At 48.4% G+C, this 9,739-nt stretch overlaps 1 protein-coding gene and 1 pseudogene across 1 annotated transcript; one reads left to right on the top strand and one right to left on the bottom strand.

The window, feature by feature from the left end:
* The window catches only part of LOC119288069, a 2,868-nt pseudogene extending 729 nt beyond the window's left edge, over window positions 1–2,139 (top strand).
* A 1,560-nt stretch (window positions 2,140–3,699) lies between these two features.
* On the bottom strand, window positions 3,700–8,121 carry LOC119288068 (oligopeptide transporter 7-like). The gene is made up of 6 exons (XM_037567689.1): window positions 7,883–8,121; window positions 7,200–7,782; window positions 5,157–5,726; window positions 4,817–5,072; window positions 4,548–4,730; window positions 3,700–4,454 (listed from the first exon to the last, which is right to left on the bottom strand). The coding sequence occupies exons 1-6, from the start codon at window positions 7,974–7,976 to the stop codon at window positions 3,837–3,839; spliced, it is 2,304 nt and encodes a 767-aa protein (XP_037423586.1). The 5' UTR covers window positions 7,977–8,121; the 3' UTR covers window positions 3,700–3,836.
* Window positions 8,122–9,739: the final 1,618 nt, after the last annotated feature.

Below are 9,739 nucleotides of genomic sequence, written 5' to 3'. Positions count from 1 at the left end.
TCTCCCGCCTCGCCGGCGCGCCCCCGGACCTCCTGCCGCCGGTCCTCTCCGCGCTCCGCGCCGCCCGCCTCCCGGCCTTCTCCGACCGCGCCTTCCTGCCCCTCCTCCGCGCGCTGCCGCCGCTGCCCTCCCTCCGCCTCTTCCTCTCCCTCCCGTCCTTCAACTCCCACCCCTCCGTGCGCTCCTTCAACGCCCTCCTCCACTCCCTCGTCGCCGCGCGCCGCCTCCGCCTCGCCGCCGCCCTCTTCCGCGCCGCGCCCACCAAGCTCTACATCACGCCCGACCTCGTCTCCTGCAACATCCTGCTCAAGGGGCTCGTCGGGGTGCGCGGCCTCGATGCTGCCCTCAAGGTACTCGATGAAATGCCTGGGTTGGGGATCGTCCCTGATGTGGTCACCTACACGACGGTCCTCTCCGCGTACTGTGCCAAGGAGGATCTCAAGGGCGCGCAGAAGCTATTCGATGATATAATTGCCGGTGGGCGTGTGCCAGATGTTACGATGTACACGGTGCTCATCGATGGGTACTGCCGGACCGGGAAGATACAGGATGCAGCTAGGATTATGGACGAGATGGAGGCCGCTGGGGTGCAGCCTAATGAGGTTACGTATTCAGTCGTGATTGAGGCATGCTGTAAGGAGGGAAAATCTGCCGAGGCGTGCAATCTAATGCGCGAGATGCTTGGGGCAGGACACACACCAGACACACCACTGGCTGCTAAGGTGGTCGATGTGCTGTGCCAGGACGGAAAAGCAGACGAAGCGCACCAAATGTGGAAATGGATGGTGAAGAAGAACGTCCCACCAGATAACACAATCACGAACACACTGATCTACTGGTTATGCAAGAGTGGCATGGTTCGGGAGGCAAGGAAGCTGTTTGATGAGCTCGAGAAGGGGTACAAGCCAAGCCTACTAACTTATAACTCGCTTATTTCTGGATTATGTGAAAATGGGGAATTACAGGAGGCTGGGCAGGTGTGGGATGACATGGTTGAACGGAGATACGAGCCAAATGCCATGACTTACGAGGCCTTTATCAAGGGATTTGCAAAATTGGGAAGCCAGATGAAGGAGCCGCAGTATTTACTGAGATGGTGACCAAAGGGTGCACCCCAAGCAAGGTTCTTTACCAAGTTTTGGTCGATAGCCTTTCTGAGCCAATACACGACGATATTGTTGGCAAAATTGTTCAAACTGCTGCCTTAAGTGGTGGGGATTTCTTGGATGGTGATTCTTGGGAGATCTTTATCAGGAGAGTGTTAGATACTAAGAGTGATACTTGGAACAAGCATCTCAATTCAGTACTAGATACAGAACCATGAGGTGTGGTGTGCAGACTGGCTGAAAGCCCCAAACTGATCATTTTCTTCTGAATACATTTCTCAACGAAGTTGTTGCCGTGATGGCACTAGCCTTCGACTGTAACCTCTCTGAAAAAATATTCCACTGAAAGTAACACCGTCAATAGCACATTGATCTATTGGTTGTGCAAGAATGGAATGGTTGTGGAGGTGATGAGGCTGTTTGATGAGCTCATGGAGGGGCCCACACCAAACTTGGTGCTTACAACTCACGTAGTTTCAGATTATGTGTAAACAAGGAGTTAAGGATGCTTGGGTCATGTGAAAACTGTTCAGATTACCGTCACAAGAATAAGGTTGGAGAATATTTGAGGCACTGGAGCTGCTCATTGTTAGCAACAAAACTGTCTGGATGAATAGCGTAGAGTTAAATGGTGTTCTTGGTTGCTGAACTGAAACCCCATTGTTACTCTGTATTCAGTTCTCATTTACGCTGTCATTGCCTCTGCAACTGAGATCTTCCTGGGACGCTGTATTTCTGCAGTGTACAAGAGGATGTCGTCCATGGCATGCCCTATATTGAAGTAATCTGTGGGAGAACTTTAATGCTCCAAGGCAACTTGTAACTCAGAATGTGCTCGTCCCCATCGTCACTGGTGGAGACTGCTGGGCTGTGGTTAGGAAGCGAAAGACGACAGAGAGGAAGATGGTGATGATTCTGACGACCATTTAGAGTTATCTCTGACGGTATTGTTGTTGTTGATGATACACATGTATTCCTCTTAGTTTTGTGAAATATATGTGATAAAAAGGACCCTGGTGATCAGAAGCACGTATATGATTCTGCTCCCTGTCAGCAGCTCAGCTCTTGCTCCAACCTGATGAATTGCTCTTGTAAACTCAATGTCATAGAAGCTTCCCGCAGATTCATCTCAACTACAGGAGGAACTGGTAAAACATCTTTGTTCCCTATTTGTACCCTGATTAAAATAATCTACAATTTTTTAGACTGAAGCTGTCAACAGTTAGAGTTCTGCTCACTAAACTACCTGCATTCACGGCAGTAGGACAATTTAATTTCTGTTATCCAAAAGGATGCCCTTAACTTGGAACCAGGTCACATCCAAATCACTAGTAGAATCATAGGAAGTAAACCATATGTTGAGGGACTAAAAAGTACTCCCTCCAATCCATAGTAATGTCATGGTTAAAGAGTAGGACGTTTCGTTCAAATTAAGTCAATTTTGATATGTTGTTTATTCACTTATCAAGCTTCCTGAGAACTAGTGTAATTTTTTGTTGGTAAGTAAGTACAGATGTGATTCTGCTTCACATCCTGGGTACAAGTCCGTCAGGACTGTCCCAACTGAATTATTTTTAACTGAACTTTGTCGGCAGAGCGAGTCATGTCCATCACCTCTGTCCTCTGGCTCTGAAAGTCCGATGCCTGCTCAAGGGTACATGGACTGTCCAGCAGCGGCTCCACAGCGGCAGTTCATGTCCGACAGGAATCGCTCGAAAGCCGACCATGATGAGCCACCGTTGCTCCAGGCCTTGGCGGTGTCTTTCTGGTGAACAGACACTCACTCCCGGAGTTCCCTGCCTGTCTCGGACTCCATTACAAGCCTAACCTTAGCCTCCACCTCGTCGGTCTGGACCAGCCCCTGCTGCCACCCAACCATCTCCACCGCGATCCTCAGATCATCCACCATGAGCACCTTGTTCATCCTGTCCTCCACGTACAGCGGCCAGCCCAACATCGGCACGCCAGCCATGATTCCCTGCCTGATTAACAAAAAGGGAAGAAGGAACCATTTTGATGATCTTATCTGCTGCATGGACAAGTGACATTGCAATTTAGACTGTTTAGCACAAATGATTCATTCAGTCGACATAGCTCTGGATTCAGCAAAAAGAACTTTTGTGCATTTTTGGGAGGAAGGCGATACTTTTATGCCACATGACTTCGTTAAGCCCAGAAGTTACATCAACCATACATCACAGATTATGGAAAAAGTTTTCTATGTCATAATTTAACAAAAAAAGGAAACAATCTCTATCACAAGAAAACAGTAGCCATATAGTGACAGGTTGTGGTACTGCATAGTGAGCACGAAATTGCAACCATAAAGTTATTTGTCCTGCTGCATAGCATGCAAGAAATCGCTGTTATGAAGTTGTGACTTGCAAGTCATGTACACCACCTGCTTTTACTACTAGATTCCAAATAGTCAAGCTGGAATGGTTAGTTGCTTTGGCAACAAACAAATCTATTACCACTGAATTTCTTTTTTGTGCAATTACTACTCGAATTTTCGTCATGAATCTTTCTGAAACTTTGAACAGTACAGAGAAAATATATCTTAATGAATAGGTAGTGCTCCCGACAGGTTTTCTGAAGACAATGAAATAACACCAATTTCTCATCTCTGAATGGTTTGAAAATAAGCATTTATTATTTACATTTATCCCTGCATGCTCGTTGGCACTTTCCAATTTCCGCAAACAGGGAGTACCAGACATGAGGAAATGGTCACGTATACACTGGGCAACCCTCAACAAATATACCTTTAGCAGTGGGGCAAGAAGCCAGGGGGCATCCATCCAAGTCATTGCCCCACCAGTTCAAACTGATGTTCTCCAAGCCCAGGCACAGGTAAATTAACACGGCCATGAATGCCAGGCCAGCATCTAGTGCACCTGAAAGCAGATAATTGTGTCGCTCCCACCAGTCACGTCGGTATCTATAGACCACATAGCCTGACAAAAACCCAACAAATATCCATGTGATGTAGTTGACTGCCGTGGCCGGTGGCATCTGGCCAGTGGAACCAATCAACACGGGCATGTTGATAAGCAAGATCCAGTTCTGGCCTGGGAATGCCTTGTGCGCAAACCAGACGAGGAGTGGGGCAATGGCTCCCCCCAAGAAGAACCAGTTCACCGCCGAGTAAGTTCCTAAGTCCCCGAATATTCTGCGTGGGCTGATGAGACCCCATATGACTGATGCGTCGTAGAACACATGATCGCCAGGGCAGGTCCAAGGGCTGCCTGCTGGGAGGAGCTCGGTGTCGCAGATGTTGGGGATTGAGTCCATCAGCCACCATGCCGTTCCAAGGTACACAAATGCCGCAATCAGAGTTCCCACCACCTGCCATGTTTCAAGAAGTTGCGTAGTGACACAATACAACATGAGTACTTGTGCAGTAGAAATGACAGAGAATCTATTTGAGTAAAAGCTTACCTGAGCCATGAACATGGTCCTTGGGGGAATCTTCATGTAGTGGCCCAGCTTAAAATCTTGTAGAAACGTCAGAGCTTGGCTCATGCTGATGTAGCCGTAAACCTTGAAGCACATATTCGCGACGGGCCGTCCAGGGTACAAGTACCCCATGATGTACTCTGTTATGATGTTCAACCCCGGAGTCTGCATAAAACGAAAGAATAAGGTACAGGGAACTGCTGATCTGAAGTTGTATGGCGGCATGATATGCAATTTGTCAAATTGCGTACCTGGTTCGTAGTTGCTGTGATAATTCCAATTGGGAGGGTAAAGAAAAAGGCAATGGCACATGCCAGCAGTACGCCCCACCAGGGCAGCTGGAGTTGCTCGATGTAGTATTCACAAGCAAATACAGTTACAGCAATATTAACAGTAAGGATGCAGATGAACCACCACTCGGGCACCTGCTTATATCTCCTCATAAGCTTTGTATGTACATCCACCCTCTTCTCTTGAAAAGCTGATTTACTTAACTGCCAAATTTCGCTGCACACAGTCACCATGGTTCTTAGCTGTTGCAGTTCTGTAATTCTGCGAAACTGACTGACTATTTTTTTTGCAGAATTTTACCTTCCATGGAAGAGGAGGACATGGACGATCGTCGCGGTAAGGGATGCAAAACCAACACCATACGTGACTGCAAAGAAGGTGCTGAGGTACAGTGGACCATTCTTTTCATAGGCCTTCGTGTCAAAATGGAACTGGGCGTCCACGATGCTCGTGATGTTGTACTTCTGCCCGGACTCGGTGAACAGCCCATCGGAGAAGATGGGGAAGTTCCGGGCCTTGTAGAAGTTGAACCAGTACGCGATGGGCGTGATCACGTACATGATGATGAAGAATCCTGCAGCGACGTTGGCGGTGGCGAACCAGGGGCTGGCGAGGGGGCTCCCGAGGTAGGAGGAGACGGAGGCCCAGTCGAGGCCGATGGAGCCGATGCCGAGACCGTAGAGGCCCGAGCCGAGCTGCTGGGCGAACACGGAGTTGGGGAAGACCCAGCAGATCCAGGAGAGTGAGGTGAGCATCTGGAACAGGTAGCCAGGGAAGATGTAGTAGACGAAGCTGCAGACGAAGGCCACCAGGAAGAACTGGCTGCGCGTGAAGCCGCCTTTGCTCCGCACCTCCTTCTCGTGGAGCGCCCTGCTCGGAATTCCCAGAGTCGTTTCAGAGAATGATTCGAATCAGAGTGTCCAAGTTCGCTGTGGTTTATAATTTAAATAATAAAAAGTCTATTTTGCTGCCATGCTCAGGAAAAAGAAACTAGTTGGCGGCTATTTTACGCTCTCTGAATCTTTGGTGTTTTTTTCCGCATGCTTTAACTGATCTTCATCTTATTCTTGTTGTGCCTGTTAATTAGCTCGCCGCCTTTCCCTGTAGAGAGACAAATGGAATGGAATTTCTCTCCAGTTCTCTACATGCTACCGTATTTTACTGAAGAGAAGGACATCTGTGCATGATCATTTCTCTCCTACCATCCTGCGGCGCATGTCGATTAGCTCAGTGTCTTTCTCCTTGGGACTGAGTGACACAGGAGATGAAACTCCTCTCCTATTTTGTTTGCGCTACATTTTTATGTTGCTGAAAGGAAGAAATCAATGTTATATCATCATCAGCCAGCAAGTTCCTTCAGACTTCAAATGTGTAGGTTGGTTGCTTGTGTGGAGGGCTGTTATTCTACTGCCATGTTGAGAGACTAAATCTGGTTGGATATAACTGAAACCAGCTGCTGGAAGGCTTCAAATCCAGCCTGGTCAAATGATGTGGTTTCTTTTCATGCATCGATTTTGTTTTCGCCATTTCTTCGGATTCTGCTCGAGGGTCCTGTCAACATTAACGCTCCTCATTTCTTTTCACTGATTTCATTTTGTCAGTGAGAGGCAGACATGCCAACAATTTCCAACCTTGACTTCGTGATATGGTTTGTTTCAAGCCAAGGCCAGATTTGACGTGCCATGACCCATGAGAGGTAGTCAGAAAAATGAAGGTGGCCTATGACAAAAATTAATGGGGCAAATTCTCTTCTCAATGAGTAGGCAGAGCTTGAAAAAAAAATGAAGGTTTGCAAATTAAATCCAGTTGTCAGCTTGGTCAAACGAATTGATCTCACCATCTCAGTTAACTGATTTTTCTTTTGTGTGTTGACTGCTGGCTGGTCCTGTCATTACCAGTGCTCCTCATTTCTTTTCATCAATTTCATTTTCTTAACAAGAGACAGACCGACCAACAATTTTTTGTGGCCCTTGATTTCATGATGATCTGGTTTGATGCAAGCCAAGGCCAGGTCTGTCTGACGTGTCATGATCCATGACCGGTAGCTACCCAGCTACTGCTCTTGCTCATCAAACAAAAATCAAAGAAAACTCCAACTTGCAAGTTGCAACTAAGCATACATAGTTAACACGCATTGCTGATCACACGTCATGAAGCTAACGTTTTTTATATAAAAAATTGAATAAATTGCAAATAATCATGGCTTGTGATTATTTCCAAGCATCAACGAGTCAACCCTCTAACAAGCACAAGGTGAGACTGTTAATTAAGTGATTAATATGTGTAATGCAAGTAGTAATCATGTTGCTTGCCGGAGGGAGATGGGAAGACTGACAGACGTACCTGAAGAGGGAGACCTGCACGAGGTTGGACGGCCACCACATGGCCGCCGGCTCCACGAGGTACCGCCGGAAAATCCCCGCCCACCCGAACCCGAGCACCTGCGTGGTGAGCACCACGAGCAGGGACACGAGGAAGGTGAGGTCCTTGCCGTAGAAGACGCGGACGGCGGTGACGACGTGGATGGCGTAGACGGTGCCGGCGCCGGCGTTGGCGAAGATGGTGATCAGCACGTGCTCCTTCACGTTGAACGGCCCCGGGTTGAGGGTGAACTCGTAGGGCCTGCCGCGGAAGAAGGCCCGCTCGGGGAGCGCGGCCGCCATGAGCCGGCCGAGCGGCACCACGGCGATCTGAGCCGAGATGGCGGTGATGGTGAGCGGCTCCTTGCGGTACCAGAAGAACTGGTTGAGGAAGGAGAGCACGGCGCAGGACGCCATGCCGAGCACCCACATCCGGAAGGTGAGGACCGGGGTGTCCGGGTCGTCGCCCACGGGGACCGTCAGCGCCACCTGCTCGATCGGCGAGTTCTCCGACGATTCCTCCTCCTCATCACCGGGCTCCGGCGAGCTCCGCGACGTCGACGGCACTGCATGGAGCATAGGATCGAGCAGCAGCGGTTAAATGGCCAGCTGCAGCAGCGGCGGGAGCATAGGATCGTGGAGAGGGAGCAGGGACGGCGAGCTTACGGAGCGGGGAGGTGATGCCGTCACCATGGCCGCGGTGCCGGAGCTCCCCCACCTCCTCCTCTGCTTCTCGGTGTGGCTGGGAGGAGGACGCCATGGGCGGATAGCTCTACCTGAGCCAGCGTACGACGGACTACCTCCCTGGGTCTGGCTGTCTCTACCTCCTCTTGTCCTTGAGCCGTCACCACATTGGGATTAATTGCTCTTCGTTTTTGTGTGAAAAGGACGTCTGTACAACAAATATTGATCAATGGCAGTGCCGTGGACATTAACAATTAGCTAGTTGAAACGATGACGACGAGATCTGAAACGCGATCATCGACACGTTCTTCCATCCATGGCCAACTGCTCTAGGGCAAGTATTGGTGATTAGCAGCAACCGTCCATGGGTGTCTGATAGTATTTGTTCCAAGAGTATGCATGCATGAATGGGGGAAAATCAGGTGGCTGAACTTGTTTGTGTACTCACAGGAGGGGGCCATCGTATCACTGGCCACGTTCCCGGCCAGGTTCATCACTGAACCCATCATGTGGTGTAGCCCCAGTCGAGTTGTATATCTGTCTCTCTTTTTTTTTTACCGTAAATTACTATTGGTATAAGCTGCCTGAAAAAGATTTTGGCGTCAGTCGATATCCCGCAGCGTCGAGCTGGTGACGGGGCCATGGCGTCACCGGTGGAAGAGAGTGCGAGGGTTCATGGTTGTAGGCGCGGCGTGGGAGAAGATTATGTCTGTGTGTGTGTGTGTGAGAGAGAGAGAGAGAGAGACATGAAAATTGAATAGGACCAAAATTAAATTCAGTAACTTCGAATTAACCAGTCTCTCCTTTTCGAGATTGATATACTCGTTTTTCTAACTGAAAATTTTCTTTACTTCACTATTTTCCGAGGGGATATGAAATAAGCTTGGCATAACAGAGTTTACGCATGGCCTTTTCTAGTGAAACCTGGTACTTTTGTGCATCAGCATGTGTGTACTGTGTCAAGGGTTGTAGCGTCTTGTTCATCTGTTCGAGTTCTTTGCTTCCACGAAATGCTAATCATTTATCTTTTTTGGTGAGGACACAAAATGATAATCCATTTTCTTTTTGGCAAGGAAGATAGAAGAAACCAAAATTCAAAGGCTGGGTCGGGCAGAAAGATTCTTTATGAGCTATGTACTACCTCTGTCCAAAAATAGGGAAAACAGATGTATCTAACTAGCACCACTTCAAGCGTGCACATATACAATTCATGTTTTAACATCAAGTAGAGTCTCTGATTCTTTTCCAAAATAAAAACATTGATTTTAACGATTCCAGTCATTAAAATCATTGATCAGGTATAGAGCTCCATAGTCCCACTAAAAAGAGGCAGAGTTCCTTAGCCTCTTCCAGTCACATCATCAGTTTCTAGCGTATTAGAGTCACTAAATTATTAGCAGCAGCCATGCATGCGCGGATGATGTGTCTCGTGGCTGGTATTTTTATTCCATGCATGCATGCATGATTAATCTCATTGCCAACGGGAATTAATCAGGTGGTTGAGTTAGTTTGTGTACTGACAGGATGGAGTCAGCGTACCACCGACCACGTTCCCGGCCAGGTTCATCGCTGAACCCAGCGAGCGGCGTCGCCTCAATCGACATGTATATCAGCCTGTGTTTTTTTTCTTTCCAGGTTTTGCTATTTGTAAGTTGTCTAAAAGTGAATTCGGCATCAGTCAATTTTGCACAACATTGAGTCGACCACGGGTACATTGTGTTGCCGGTGGAGGGGAGCCTCGGATGAGTCGGAGACAGTGATGGCGAGGATGGTTCCGGCGTCACCAATAGAGAAGAGCCTGATGGCTCGTCTGGGTGTCGGAGGTTCGCCGGTGTAAGA

This window comes from Triticum dicoccoides, chromosome 4A, assembly GCF_002162155.2.
Source record: "Triticum dicoccoides isolate Atlit2015 ecotype Zavitan chromosome 4A, WEW_v2.0, whole genome shotgun sequence".
Taxonomy (NCBI): Eukaryota; Viridiplantae; Streptophyta; class Magnoliopsida; order Poales; family Poaceae; genus Triticum; species Triticum dicoccoides.
The sequence above is the reverse complement of the archived record's forward strand: the minus strand, read 5'-3'. Positions and strand labels throughout refer to the sequence as shown.

Excerpts from the sequence above, each read along its gene's own strand:
- LOC119288068 (XM_037567689.1), bottom strand. The coding sequence starts at position 7,976 with ATGGCGTCCTCCTCCCAGCCACACCGAGAAGCAGAGGAGGAGGTGGGG. Across the intron at positions 5,727-7,199 it reads GTGCAGGTCTCCCTCTTCAG|GGCGCTCCACGAGAAGGAGG; the intron begins GTACGTCTGTCA and ends AATTCCGAGCAG. Across the intron at positions 4,731-4,816 it reads TCACAGCAACTACGAACCAG|ACTCCGGGGTTGAACATCAT; the intron begins GTACGCAATTTG and ends CGTTTTATGCAG.